The 15,690-nt window shown below is 40.3% G+C and overlaps 1 protein-coding gene across 1 annotated transcript; it reads right to left on the reverse strand.

The window, feature by feature from the left end:
- LOC310960657 (speckle-type POZ protein) lies at positions 1-14,703 on the reverse strand. Its single transcript, XM_083932415.1, has 10 exons — positions 14,642-14,703; positions 6,206-6,409; positions 5,996-6,117; positions 5,377-5,528; positions 5,122-5,249; positions 4,854-5,031; positions 4,635-4,690; positions 3,532-3,654; positions 2,516-2,658; positions 1-1,752 (listed from the first exon to the last, which is right to left on the reverse strand). The coding sequence occupies exons 2-10, from the start codon at positions 6,281-6,283 to the stop codon at positions 1,608-1,610; spliced, it is 1,125 nt and encodes a 374-aa protein (XP_083788541.1). The 5' UTR covers positions 6,284-6,409; positions 14,642-14,703; the 3' UTR covers positions 1-1,607.
- Between the last annotated feature and the right edge of the window lie 987 nt (positions 14,704-15,690).

The following is a 15,690-nucleotide window of genomic DNA, read 5'->3' on the forward strand; positions in this document are numbered from 1 at the left end:
TCGCAGTCAATACAAAATAGTTGTGGTTTAATCTTTTGGGAACAAAAAATGGCAACAACTAAGTGTCCACTTCTCATAACCAGCAATATCTACAGGAAAGAAAACAACGGTTCCTTCGATCAATTACCATTTTCCACTAGCAGATGATAACTTTAAATGTATTTCATGTGGTATGCCTTGGTGTGCATTTTTTCACATTCTGATCTATTCTGAACATTAAAACGTGTTCATTTCAATTTAATTTGCCCTCAGTCCCCCTTCATGCCTGCAAAGAAAACAGCTTTTTTTTCCTCCAATGTCACGGTTGAAAAGCCTTTTTGTTTACACAGCTTCAAAAACACTAGAGTCTGTACAAATTCCTATGAAAAAAATAGAAATTACAGTTCTGAGGGGGGGAAAAAACAAATAGGAAATCCATGATAACAGAACATTAACATGCCTGATTGAATCCCAATTATTACTCGTTATTTTGTTATTTCTGGACATCCTTTTCCCTCCATTTTGTCGTCTCTTGCTTGATTTGATCTGTTGACACCTTGGGTTTTATTTTCTCTCCAAGGCTACAAAGATAGATCCCAACACAAAATACAATTTCCCCAAGAATGACATCTAGTTGTGCATTGCTGTTTCCTGCTTCCTCTCTTACAGTCCCCCCCCCCCCCCCCCCGGCTATTTTAAAAATGAAAACGGACGCAGAGTTCTATATGGGAGTTTCTGTCACTTGCTGATACATCTTCTTAAAGGGTACTTGTTCTTGGTGGTCCAGCTGGGTCTTTAGTCCATGAAGCTTGCTTCAATGTGTGTTGCCTACAGTATTTCTACTTTACTGCTGGTAAGGGTTGGCGAGGGGTGTGACTTTAGTGCAACGTTTCCCAACTTTCTTTGGGAGGAATACTGAGGAGTTTGTCCCATATCTGCTTTTTGACTAGCCCTTGTTTGTCTTTCTGAGTGGTGGGGGGGGGGGGGGGGGGGGGGGGGGGCTTCTAGTTTATAACTAACAGGCCCAACTTCTTCTTCTTCTACAGTCCCTCACAGGGCCATTTGTCCATTAGGGGGCTTCTCTGGCTGCTCTACTCCAAACACCAAGAACAGAGCAAAAAGAAGCCTTATGATAAAACAGGAAGTTAAAGACTCAATTTATCTGCACTTGTCTTTGAAGCCTCCACATTTCAAGACATCTGGCTCTTGTTTGGGTTGTTGTGTTCAGTCCTTCCTCCCGAACGGATTCCAGAGTAGAAACTAACAGAATGTCGAGGGATTCGGCTTTCACACACTCAGGGAAAAGAGCACAATGTCAGACCTCACTAAGCCAGGGCTGAGGAGAAAAGGGGAGGCGTGTTGTGTTTTTTTGTAAACAACAAACATCCACTTCACAAGCCCACCTGTTCCTGCCTTCCACCTCCTCTTCCTCCTTCTTCTTCTTCCCTCCATCTTTAGAAGAGACTAAATACAGCAGGTTTGGATGGGGCAGATTCGGGGGAGACTTTGGGTAGTGTAGTAGGTAACAGCAAGGGGCTAAGGTTGTCCCTGTGTGAGGGGGGAATTTGTATGTCTTTGTTTGAATATGCATGTGTGTGTGTGTATGCACAAGTGTAGACGTCTTGCTGTTAGGATTGTTTGAGGCGCTTGCGTGGGGGTCCAAGGAAAGGGCACTGGGCCGAAGCCAGGGAGCGGTAAGCTTCAGCCACCAGGTGTGGATGAGACCCCACCATGGACTTCCAACCTGCTGTCTCCATCACCTCTGCAGCATGGCTGGAGGACGGAAACAAAAACACATATTAATTTAGGGAAAATTGATTCGTAAAATAAGATTATTATAGGACGCCGTCATTCTGTTGATTGGGGTCATTCTATAATCGAGGACAAGATTATTTGTTCAAAAGATCAGATATTCTTATTGAATTTAGACTACCACCAACTCCTACACAGAGTGTTGCATTATGGGTTGTTTGTAGTGTCTTCAAAGAAAATTAGCATATCTTCACAACTGAAGTACTGACACTACAGTCTTTTCTGCTTGAAAAATTACTTCCACTGTTTATCAATCATCATCATTTGGGCCAATTCCTTTTTCTGACGATCAACTTTTGATCAACAATGGTTTCATCTTTATAAATATAAATGATGAATTGTGTGTAGTTGATAGCGCTAACTAATCTGAAGGAATATGTGTGAGCTGAACATCAGAACGGACACATTCTTTCATCTGAGTCAACAGATGAGGTGACAACAGACCCAGTGAGGAGTCAGGTTGCCCTGATTCCTCTGAAAGCTTCGACAGGGTATAATAACATCTGACAGAGCACTCCATGATAGGACATGTGAAATTAAATTATTAAAAGTGACACCAAGGGATGAGGCGAGAGGGCGAGACTGAGTGCTGGTACCATCATTAACGATGCCAAGATAAAGAAGAGACAAAATGTTCAGTGGGCCTCTTGATGATCTGTGAACCTGTAAAAAAAAAAAAAAAGGTGCTGTGGATCTAATTATAAGCGATGGTGTGTGAACTCACTAGTTGATGAAGTCGACGGCCTGTGTTTTGAGCTGGTCGGCGCTGTGAAGGTCAGCCAAGATGAGGATCTCAGCTGCGTTTTCCACAGACAGACTTGTGCACAGCGCGTCCTCGCACATGACCTTCAGTCTCTCAAGAGCATACTGAAAGAGAGAGAGGACACAAAGTCGGTATACTGCTCAAAAATGTCAGTCCATCCAGTATGAAACTGTGTTACACAGCGAGTCTCCAATTTGGTCTCATAGATGAGGGAGTTCAGCGTGAAATCACCAGACTGTTTCTTGAAATCCTGGTGGCTTACTGGGATGATTGGTTTCGTGGATACCAGGCACTTAATCCATCTTATTACCTTATACTATCAGAATATCTGAAATCTTACAGTGTATGCTGCCAACAAAATAATATGAAACTCTCGTCACTTTAAATACAAGAAAGGAGACACCTAAGATACATATACGAGTTATTGATCCCTAGCAGGGAAACTCTTTTGTTGCAGCTGTACATACAGATAAGTATAGAAAGTAATAGATAAACAATAATAGGTAGATGAACTAAAATAGAATAAAGGGGAAACTATACATAGATAGATACATAGCTGTATAAGGAGAATTATATGGGTATTTGGACACAAAAATGACATGGTAAAGTGGGTGGTGCTGATAAAAGGACAGTGCTGGGATGCTAGCAGCAGAATCAACAGCTACTGTTTATGTTAACGGTGTTCACCAGATGAGATGAGATGGTTCAGTAGTAGAACTAATTAAAGGTCTCATATTGTAAAAAGGGATTGTTTTAAATTATAAAGCAGGTCGAGGTGCTATATAAATACTCAATATGAATGTGTAGAATATGTAGTAACAGGTGCAGTATGCAGCATTAATGACATTGACACCATACAATCAGTAGAAATAAAATATCCAGAGCCAAATAGCCCACAACAACAGATTCTATCTATCAAGTAGCATTGTCTCAATATGTCAAAACATAGCAGTGCAGTAGTTGTATTGTTATATTACCTTGTCAGCGGCTGCCAGCAAGTCATCTGCCATCTTGTCAAGGTTGGGAGCCTTGTCTGTGTAAATGAAGCACATCATCTCTTTGAAAACCTCCGGCTCCACATCGTTGATCTCCACGCGGTTCTGGACAGAAACATATAAGGAACGAGGCGGTTAGATTTAAGCGTTTCACCATGAAGCTTCAACTACAGTATGTTCAATTCCTTCCAATTGTTTTGTTCGCCATAAAAGAACAGTTATTTGTGATTCTGGGGCTGTGTTCGTAAAGCTTCCTAGAGCAAAGAGTTGTTTCCTAGTGACAGAATTCTAAGAAATTTGAATTTATGATTTTTTCATGGTATTTCAACAAGGGCTTCATTATATACATACATATTAGATAAATGCAATTGCAGTTTACGCATTCTACTTTTACTTAGCAGACTCACAGTATTATATATTTTACTTTGTACTCTATTATTTTAGTTTTAGATTTTTTTGATTTTAAAACATTTTTTAAATTAATTTTAGATAATTATATATTAAACTACTGAAGCTAATTACTAACTGAGTCATATAATATATTTATTATTATAATATTTAAGAGCACAGTTGGAATGAGCCAGAGATAATAGAATTTGAACTTTTTTCTACAACTTCCTGCATGTTTAAACCATCATTTGAACATTTTTTACTCTACATTTTAAGTATATTAATGACTGAGGGAAAGGTTTTAAACTTTACAACGTTTGTTACATAAAATCCAAAATGGCCTTGGTTTGAAAAAAAAAAAAAAAAGAAATATGTGCAGCTTCACCTGCAATTTAATTTCTTACAGTCACATGTGCACAAATGAAAAAAAAAAAAAAAAGCAATTCTCTGCTTCTGCAGCTTTGTCAGTGAAGGATGAATCCTGACCCCCAAGTACGGCAGGACAATTTCATTTCAGGTGCGCTATCATTCAGTTTCACCAAACAGCTCTGTGCTGCAGCCGTTTGACAGCACACAATCCTTCACTCATTTTAACCCCTGAACACAGCAGGGAAAATGTGAGCTGTTGAGCCACTGAGGAACAAAACACATTTATTTATGGGAATAAAAAAAATGCTTTACTACCATGGGCTCACCTTTTTGCTTTCTTCCATCTCATGCTCAAACATGGCGCTGAATACAGGGGAACGTGCTGGAAGCGGTGATATGGAGAGATATTAGGACAACAGCACAAATGTTAATTGTGGAATCAAGTAACAGTTGGAGAGCGAACCCACAAACTGTCAAACATTTTTGTTTATTTTTTTTAAACTGGAGGAGCAAAGAAATCACATGGGGCGCGTCTGACTCTGTACCTGCCAGGATGGCTTTGTGGGCCTGAAACTCCTGTCCAGCCACACACAGGGAACAGTCTGTGAAGCGAGAGTTCTCCCACAGGCCCCCGAGCTCATCTGCTAGCCGGCAGTCAGGCACCTTCACCATGTTCATGGTGTTCTGCCCAGATATGTTGACCGAGTCCTGCACCACACTCACCTGAGGGAGAGAAATTCAATGAAATTCAATACTCCGAAATGCATTACAATGACAGAAGGTATAGGCCAAGAAGAGTGCTAGCCGGTATACCTCACAAAAGAGCGTGAGCTTGTCGTCAGGTAGAAGACCATTGGCCTCATCTAGGAGGAAGTCTCTCCGGATGAACTTCTTAAAGCCCCAGTCTTTCCCCTGGACAAAGCGATATGCTCTCTGGCTTTCTGTAGGCAACCACAAAAATCACCAAAAAGTAAGTCCAAGTAAAGATGCAATATAAAGCTGTGAACTAAACTCCCCAGGTGGTATTAGATCTTGAGTTGAAAAGGTCATGCTTCACACGTGTCTCACCCATGGCTTTGGTCTCCTCCCCCTTGGCGTTGAGGATGGAGAACTTGAACTTGGCGCGCACCTCAGCTTTCGGACAGCTGACCAGCAGCAGGTAGAGAGACAGGTAGTCTTTGCTCTCCTCATCCAGGCCCTTAGGATTCACTCGCAAACACCTGATGGTGGTAGAGGGTTCAACAGTTAACAGGGTTCCTACACTTTTCAAATTCAAGCACTTTTCAAGCATATCAATGTGCATTTTCATGCCTTTGCAGCACCATACAACTTATTCATCACATTAAATAAGATGTTATTGTCCTATAAACAACCAACATGATGTTTTGAGACGAAAGGAAAACTAACTCAACTAATAGATCGACAGATATATAATCACCAACTTCATCAAAGGTAATTTCTCATGCAGAAATGTCAGAAAATGCTGTTTTCAGTCTCTCAGATATGCATCTCTTTTCTCTGTGTTATATCATTCATCTCTTCAAGCAGTTTCAAGCACTTGATGCATTTTGGTCTGCGCCCCTTGGAAATCTAACTGAGACATTCCAGATCCTTGAACACTGCAGTAAGATTATGAATACTGGATATTAGATGATGAAACAGAGCAGCTCTCTCTTTGCGCGCCCACCATTTCAGCTTGTCATTGGCCCCAGAAGAGAAGGTGGAGCTCTTTATGACCTCGCCCATCTCCTCACGACAGAAGCTGAAGTTGTTGATGGTCCACATGTAAGAGAACTTCACCACTTTGATCTGGGAGTGGCAAATAGAAATTCAGTAAAGGTCAGACTACTTGATTTAATTTACTAATTAAAGATAACAGTGTTAGTGGACATTTTACCTGTGTGTAACACCAGCTCTCGGCCACGGGCCCGCTGGACATTTCCGCAGGGGGAGGGGGACTCGGGACTCTTGACATTGCCAGCGTGACAGAAGGTGTCAGGGGCAAGAGGGTGAGGAAAAGGAATCCGTCACTTCCACTTGTCAATGCTCACTCCTGATGTCCATCTGCATCAGTACACGCCAGATGGAAGCAGTTTGCCCCCTAGAAACAGACAATGCGAGTGTGATTAGTTGAGAGAAGGAGGCTGGCACAGAAAAAAACATGATCAAAACAGCACATCATGCAACACACAGGCACTGTATCTTTCATTAATCCAGTTAAGAGTCAATATCATTTAATTCACACAGCCACACTGCCTGCTACTGAGGTTTGTGGTGTTGTGGCTAGATGAATTGTCCCTGACCCGTTGGGGGACAGCAGAAGATCGATGGCCCATGCCTATTGTAAGATCAATAGCCGCTGCAATTGCAATTAAGTCTCAAAAATGAACTGTAAATAAACAAGCTGCCTCCCAGGACTGTGGTGGTGGGGGTGGGAGCCATCGTCCAAATCCAAGGTTTCCAAATTACCTTCAAGTCACACAGTCAGGGGGAGGCTTTACAGATTTGTGATACACACTTCCCTCCACACACACACACACACACACACACACACACACACACACACACACACACACACACACACACACACACACACACACACACACACACACACACACACACACACACACACACACACACACACACACACACACACACACACACACACACACACACACACACACACACACACACACACACACACACACACACACACACACACACACACACACACACACACACACACACTAACAACCTTGAAAACACAGCTTTATACAACGCACTTCACTAAGCGATGACAACTCATTAAAATCACAAGGTAAATGATTGCAGCATTCTGACCACCATTTCAATCTGGAACTCAGAAATATCCCGCAAATATAAAAATCTACGCATTAAAATAAGACTCATGTTTTGTATAAATATATACTGCATTTCATTTATCACCAAATCTGATGAAAACAAATAATGCATTGCCTGTGTAGGCAAAAGTATGGACGATCATTTAGTATGATCATTTATTGTCTTTCAATAGAATCGTATCGTGATAAAAGCATTTATGGAGATATCGTGATATACAATTACCTCATCTAAATTTATAATTAACACAAACCGTTCTGAGAATCTGATGTTACAGAAATTGAATTAATATCTTTGCACCTAAGTTGTAAATGAGAAAATACTCTACTAAATTCATGCATTTATTTCACACAGGAGTACACAAAAAAGGCTTCACCATGTGGTTATTTCATATAGACTATTTATTTATTAATTTAATTAATAGAAAACATGCTGTATTGTGATATACTGTATATCGGGATGGAAGACTTCGGCCATATTGTCCAGCCCTAAAGACTGATATAGCTGATATGGAGGAGTCATTCCCACATACATCGTGCTGCTGTTGTAAATATTCACCAGAACATCACAGTGGATTAATCCACCACTATTTATCATGTTTGAATGAATGAATATATTCAAATATCTTTTTACTCACAAATAGTAATTAAGATCTCACAAGAAGCCTATATCATTCTTTAATAATTGTGATTAAAATATCAAGCGTGTCCTGGGATAGGCTCCTGCTGGCAGTGACCATAAAGAGAGTGAGCAATTTGGAGAGAGTAAGGCAGGAGATTAAAAAGACTGCACTTGAGAAATTGTGGAGCATGAAGACATCACCCCAGTGAAAATGGCACATTTGATTTGCTGTAGAAATTTAATTATTAACCATGTATCAGCAGTATGAACAGACATCCTTTTCCCTGACTCATACAGGAAAATAACCCAGTGAAGGAAAAAATACACCCGCAATGCCCACCACTGCAAAATGCACATCACTTGAGTTGGGCTGACAGGGTTTCAGTGGCAGTGAAAACTAGTGGTGTCAGTGCCTCATTATGATAAATGTGTACACCTTTTGTGGGGGATAAGGACAAATTACCCATCGTTTGACACCTTCTTGATCCAATGCCATTCATAAAGCTTTTTCATTTTGCTGCAAGGTTGGTGGCTGCAGAATGTTTTTCACTCCTATATAATACGTGGGTTTTTTTTGGTCATCATACCGTTAATCTTTTTCCACTGTTCATACCATTTTTCCCCCCATTTCACCAATCCTCCAACTCTTCATCCGTCTCTACCTTCCTCTCACACCCACAGCCTTTAATGTCTTTATCCATAAATTCAATATAGGTCAAAATGCTGCACAACCAATTGTGGCGGCTGGGAGCTGAACGTTCTGCTGCTGCTGATTACACTGAATGAAGGTGATGCTTTGACAGCGATGCTGCTTAGAGGCTGTTTGGCTTTTTGGATGAGGCAGGATGTTTGTAGCATGAATAACCAACTAAACAGTCTGCTGGAACTGAGCGATACTACTTAGTGACAGTCAAAGCCTATTCTTGAGGCAAAGGGGTTTTTACTGGAAAAAAATATGAGTGTAAGTAAATCTAGGGTTGCAAAGGGGCGGACATTTCTGGAAACCTCCCTGAATCTTTCCACGGGAAGTTAAGCTGGGGAATTTTGGAAATAAGGGAATTTACTGGACATTGTGGTTATTTAAACAAACTGTATCATATCCAAACATAAATGTAAACGTTTTGTTCTGTCATAAGGCAGACTTCCATGCAAAATAATACAATTAAAAAACATTACATTTCAACAGATGTATTTGTAAGTAGAACTTTATCATGTTTTAATTATTTTATCCAACAATCAATTCTATATGTGTTTGCCTCAATAGTCCAGGGTTCTAGAAACCTCCTGTGCATGTGATAGAGGAATCTTGATATCTGGTTGTTTTAGTCAAGATTATGCTAAAATATATTTACCCCAACTGTATTTTAAAATCCCTGTTTATGGCCAACCTCCAATTTTGTAAATTCCAGGTTTATTCCTGTTTATTCCCATGTAAAGTTTCCAACTTTAAAAATGTTCTGGATTTTGAAACCCTCAGTATATCAGATCATTACCACTTAGAGTATCTATTATACCGTGATTCAAGTCCAGATATCTAGTCCAATGTGATCTCAATGTACTAAGAGGAATTTGTCATGTGCTGCTCCAATTACATTACTAATTCTAGTCAACACAACACAGTCTTTAAGAGTCCAGTGCATGGAGGACCAACCAATCTTGATTCTTTAAGAGTGGCAACTGGTAGGATGGACTGAGACAGAGATAAAGGAAGGGGGTACGGGGAAAGAAAATGAAAGTAAAGTGATGGAGAAGCCAAATGGAAAAACAGGTGGCAAATGAAAAATGGGCCACCCGTCTGTGGAACCATTCGAAGAGATAAATTGCCAGAAAAAGTGGTTAGATGGAGACAAAAGAAAATCAAAGAGAGGCATGAGAGAGAAATCAAATACAGATTCTTGGAAAGAAGGACTCTGATGAAGACACGCTGAAACAGTCCCAGTCCAACAATTTACTCCTCAATTACTCATGAACTGAAATGAGAACCAAACACAGATCCCAGTCCCTTAGAATCCTTAAAGTTCTCCTCAATCAAACTCCATTTTTGATTTTATTCATGGTTGTATGTTTTTTTCTGCAATAGCCATTCAATGCATTTATGAATCAGAAATCTCTATATTGTAGTAGTTTGTAGAGGCAGAGTCTGTCATTCCCAAGATGTATTCAGACTGCCAACCGAAGCATGGTGGATTCTCAAGAAAACTATGCATGCATGTAATGATTACGATCCAGTTCAATTTTATCACACCGATAACAGCCTCAGTTTGTTATTTACTCTTTACCCCGTGTCAGAGCAGCAGTAAGTTACTGCTAATGCAAACTGACCGTTTCCCTCTGTTGCTGCTTCACATTAAAAGCATTTAACCATCAAAACATGGAGATGGCTTTTACTAAGAAGACGCCACAGGAAACGCAATGTATTTGGCAGAGAAGTTAGCACTAGCCGCAATAATTTGTCAAAAATGTGACTAAAGGAAATCAAGACAGTGGTCATTTTCTGCATTTTTGTTCAGACAACATATGGGCCTTCATTTTGGAACGGAGTAATGAAAAAAACAGCAGCTGCATTGAGCTGTTAGATGAAGAGCTACACCAACAGGCCGCACATATCCAACTCCACGGTAAGGTTACCAAATCAACCAGGAAAATGTTTTTCTCTCCCCTCAAATGACTTGCAATCTGTAACACCGACATCTGGGAGATCGATCAAAGACACTTCAGTTTCCCCCCCAAAAAACTACCACCAGCACAGTGAAAAGATTCTCAGGAGTTTTCAGCTGAACTTTCACCAATCTACACACTTAACACCAATATCCATCGATTACTGGTGTCATTAAGCGGACAGAGCTTTTTAAAATGTTATGGGTTGCAACATCAAAACTATCAAACACAAATCATTTCAAAATCAAGGAGATGGTAGGAGAAAGGAAATCAACCGATGAACTGTTTGATCATCGCAAGCTTAGTGAAGAATAAGGATAGCTTTTTTGTAACCTGACTCTCGCCAGATGAATTTCGTTCCGCCTCTATTCCGCCCTTGACTCCGCCTAGCTCCACTCAACCATCTGGGATCGCTCCATAGCAAAGTGATTTCAGGTGGTCGAGCCAATCAGAACTGCCTGCCGGGGTTTTATAGATGTGACGTAGCGGAGAAGCGACTGTTCTGATTCAGACAACAATGGCGGCTCGCATCAAGGAAGCAGGCGCCAACATCGATGCTGCTATTTTATCTAGCGAATATTTCTACACCAGAGAATGGCTCTGAAGGCTTTTGTTGGTGGAAACGATGTTTTCACCCTTCTCCCGACCGGGTTTGGCTTTCCCCTGCGTCGCTCTCATCAGCGGCAAGGGTTGGTTTCGAAGTGAGTGGTTGAAGTAGTGGGTCAATAAAGGTGACGGACAAGTGGTTTATCCAATCATATGCAAGGATTTTTGATAAGGCCCAGACTCTTGAAGTCACTTTCCTATGGAGCGATCCCAGATGGATGAGTGTAGCAAGGCAGAATGAAATTCACCCGGCGAGAGTCAGGTTAGCTTTTTTGACCATCCCCCACTAATCCTGTGAAGACGAATTAGACTTAACGACAAAGCACTGTTTATATAATCAAAATGATATTTGTGGCCTCAACAACAGGCATATATATGTCCATAAGACAAAAATCCATTAGATAGAGGTATGATACATAAGGTGTTAATTATGACCCAATGCTTTTTACAGATTTTTCACTCCCGGACCAAAAAAGAGAAATCAATCTTTGCTCCAAATTAAAGACCGGAGGTATGGAGGCATTTCAGACGTCAATTTCCAGGGGGGATGAGAAAATTGCAACCCTTGTCGAAGTGTCAGTGAACACAATGTCTATTTCCAAAGCTTTGGTCTTTGAGGACTGCAGTAAGCCACAGACAAACCTTAAAGCTATAATTGGTACAGGGACTGGGGATCGATTGCACGGCACGTGTTGGGCCTCTGTGGGAGTGATTTCATATTCTGCCCTTGGTCATGGTGCTCCTCCTTTCCTAAAAACTCAATCTCAGAGAGGTATGAACTATTGATTTTGCTACAGCGATCGGCTTGCCTCACTCTCATCCCTGAATTTGTGCAGACCCACAATTACATTGAAGGGGATTTGAGCGGGCAAAAAAGCATTAGCACCCAGGCCTCACCTCCTCCCTGTACTTCCTCACTAAAGCCCTCCTCACTTTGCCAGGCACGGGAGGTTAAAGGGAGGAGAGACCTCAATGCATATCTAATGTCTCTCGTCACCCGTGGCTCACACCATCGCCAACAGTTACACTTGACGTGTTGACCTCGAAGGGCAGACCCTCCTACAGGGCGCAAAACTCCAGTCTGAAGGTAGTCCAGTTATTGAAGCCTGCAGAAGGCAAGGTATGACTCTAATTACACTATGGTCACATACTGTTCCGTAATTTGGTCATAAACATAAAACGTCTCATGCCCCTCAATTTACCAGATGATTTTAGCGTCGCTGCTTACCAACAAAAGTTCCAGCATGTCATTGTTTCTCCAGTTAAAACATTTTTGTTGTCATCTTCGTGTAAATGACCCTTCTTTTTAACCTTTGGATGTTTTTTCTGGTTTATATGTTTATATGTGAGTAACCAGCAGATTAAAAAGGCAATACATCAATAGATTCATTACTATTATTTTTGATTATTATTAACAATAGATTATTGTGTGCTGGCTAAAAGTAAAGGACAAGCTCACAGAGTGCCAACTAGGGTTGCACGAGTTTTCAAATAGCATTAAAGAGCATAAAGTGTGACAAACACTGTTGTCGGTGTAGGCAAGTCAATGCTTCCAGCCCCATTTGAATGTTTTAGGAAAGGTGCCACTAGATCGTGTCCACATTACAAAAAGCTTCATCACATTCAACTCATCACAAAAAAAACCCCCAGAAATCAACAAGCTACTACAAAATACTATTTACAACTAATTTCTTTTAGCCACTTATGTAGGGTTACAATCAAATTGTGCCTCAATATCCAAATATGAACATGTTTACACCAGTCAGCCACACAGCAGACAACTCAGCCACTGGATTGTTTATGTCTGCGATTAACGATCCCTCTTAATAGGGTTTGTGTTATTGTAAGAGCTAAATATATAAGTGACTACTGGAAAGGTCACACGTTATCTACTTGGGAACATTTTATAATACTTTGTTAATTAGGGACAAAATAAAGGTTTGGGACTCACTTTTATGATACAGAAATTTTGATTACATGCAGTGGAGAGTTGAAAACTGATTCGAGACTTTAGCCGTACTCGTCTACATTTCTTTATTGCACTGGGGACAAAATGCACAAACGCAGGGTGTTTTCCTTTGGGTCATCACATTAAAAGGTGAGCTCAGCGAAACTGAGTTAAGTATGCTCAGTATGTCTGGAAGGCAAAGAAATAGACTCAGGAAAAAACTTAAATTGAAGACAGTTTTGAATCTGCAGGGTGGCAATACTTTCGATATTCGGCAAAAAAAGTTGCAAAAGGGACAAGTAAAGATTGCAAGTACTGCAAGACAATCAATCCCTAGGGTTACTACTACTACTTCAATTGATGCTTCTCCAAAACTAAATTATTAGAAAAGGAGCACACACAGCGGCCGGTGGATGAGTGGTTAGAGCAGTTGCCCCATGTAAAGAGGCTGAAAGTCCTTGAGGCAGTGGCCGCGGGTTTGAGTCTGACCCTTTGCAACATGTCTCCCCCTCTCTGTCTCACACCATTTCCCGTCTGTCCTATCTAATAAAAGGCTTGAAAACTGCCAAAAATTATCTTTAAAAAAAAAAAAAAAAAGAGCCCACACAAAAGGCTCTAATGCAGGAGCCTTCAATGTTTTTGAGGCCAAGGACCCCTTAGCTGAAAGAGACACGAAGCAGGGAAATAGAGTTGCACATTAAATTGGGCCCAACAGCTTGGGTGACCTAAAGCCTGTACACACAGCGTTTTAAGGTGCGTACAAAGCCAAGATATTACAATGATCATTATTAACATATTCTCATATTTGTGCATCATATGTTAATGATTAACATACATTATAAAGGCACATTGAATCCTTCAGCTCAATTGTATCTGTGCATGGTTACCTTGCCTAGAAGCCAGTAAGCCCATCATCAAGGTTGTGTTAATGTATTTATTTATTTTTCCACTATAATAATAATTCTTTGCATTCATGTTAATGTATATTTTCAGACAAATGTTTGGGGAAAAACGTTGGAAGAATTATGCTCTAATGATCATGCACGGTGAAGGCTCAGCACCAAGCCTCTTGTTTACCATTTCTTTTAACCACATATATATGTTTTATATAATGTTAACATGTAAAATTATATAATACTGCGGTTGAAATGATACTGCCGTTATTTTCTATTACTTTTAAACGTATTTCTATTACGTTATGTAAACCAACTAAGCTTTTAATAGTATCAGACGATGCCAAGGGCTGAGAGTGACAGTTGATGTAGGCGGTGACAGTAGCAGGTAGGTAACCTGCTAATACACATAATCAATGATACCATACTTTGAGATGGCTCTTCACTTTAACTACGAGTAAACACCAGTGATCTCATACAGAAAAAAATATCCCATATTGATAAAAAAGGTGTGATACCTTAAAGAATATATATAAATACTGTAAATAATCCGAGCAGATTGACGATAGCACGCCCGCTAACTGATGATCGGGTTAGTTAGCTCGCAGCTAACCTAAGCCAAACAAAAAGGTCGGGGGAATTGTCCTAAAAACTGGAACTAAAATTACGACACAACAGGCGTCATAGATTAATTTAAGTCTTAAGTCCGTATATTAATTATACATGTTTTATTTATCGACGGGCTTACCTTTGTGTTGTGTTAAATTATGACGCTAGTTGTCCGGGATCTTGTTGTTGTTGGCTAGCAGGCTAACTGTCTGTAAAACTGACAGACATGTAGTCTCGCATAGAGCGCCCCCTGCTGTCTCGGAGTCATTTTACAGCCCATTAATAAAACTAAAAATTATCTTCTTTATATATATATATATTTTCTCTTCCTTTCCCGTTTTTTGATGTGAAAAAACAAGTTATATTACTGTTATGTTAAATAACTTGACATGGATGCTTGGGTCAGCCCATTTACACAATAAAATATATTTTTTTTTTTGCCTGTTTCTGATGTGAAAATTAATAAGTAGTTATATAGAATAGAATATAATTACTTTAATGATCCTAGACTGGGAAATTATTTTTGGGTCAGCAAATAAAAACTTTGTACATAACATAAATAGAATCCAATATATACATAGTGTATATATACAGTGCACAGTGTGCTATAAACAATTATAATATATACAACAAAATATGCAAAATATACTATAACAATAATAATATATACAAAAAACAAACAGTAGAGAGAGCAGAGTTCTCTGTCAGGCAGAGGTGAGAGAGTTAATATAAAAAGTGATGGATTGTGGCAGGAAACTTTTCCTGAGTCTGTTGCTACGACAGCGAAGCTGAAGCATCCTTTTGGAGAAGGTGCTCCGCTGTCTGACCAGTGTGAGTTGGAGAGGGTGGAGAGGATTCTCCATGATGGATAACATTTTTTTCAGTGTCCTCCTCTCCACCACAGCCTCCAGAGTGTCCTGTTTGCAGCCAATCACAGAGCCAGCCTTCCTGATCAGTTTGTTGAGTCTGTTGGTGTCGCTGGCGCCAATGCGGCTTCCCCAACAAACCATAGCAAGGAAAAGTACACTGGCCACCACAGACTGATAAAAGATCTCCAACATCTTGCTGCACACGTTGAAGGATCTCAGCTTCCTCAGGAAGTAAAGTCTGCTCGTCCCCTTCTTGTAAACAGCTTCAGTGTTAGATCTCCAGTCCAGTCTGTGGTTGATGGTAACACCCAGGTACTTG

The sequence above is a fragment of the Echiichthys vipera genome (genome assembly GCF_963691815.1).
Source record: "Echiichthys vipera genome assembly, chromosome: 18".
In the NCBI taxonomy this organism is placed as follows: Eukaryota; Metazoa; Chordata; class Actinopteri; order Perciformes; family Trachinidae; genus Echiichthys; species Echiichthys vipera.

Bases quoted from the DNA above. Each gene is read 5' to 3' on its own strand.
- LOC310960657 (XM_083932415.1), bottom strand. From the start codon at position 6,283: ATGTCAAGAGTCCCGAGTCCCCCTCCCCCTGCGGAAATGTCCAGCGGG. The intron at 5,250-5,376 runs GTGAGACACGTG...GGTTGCCTACAG, and splicing joins GGAGGAGACCAAAGCCATGG to AAAGCCAGAGAGCATATCGC. The intron at 2,659-3,531 runs GTAATATAACAA...TCTCTCTTTCAG, and splicing joins TGCTGGCAGCCGCTGACAAG to TATGCTCTTGAGAGACTGAA.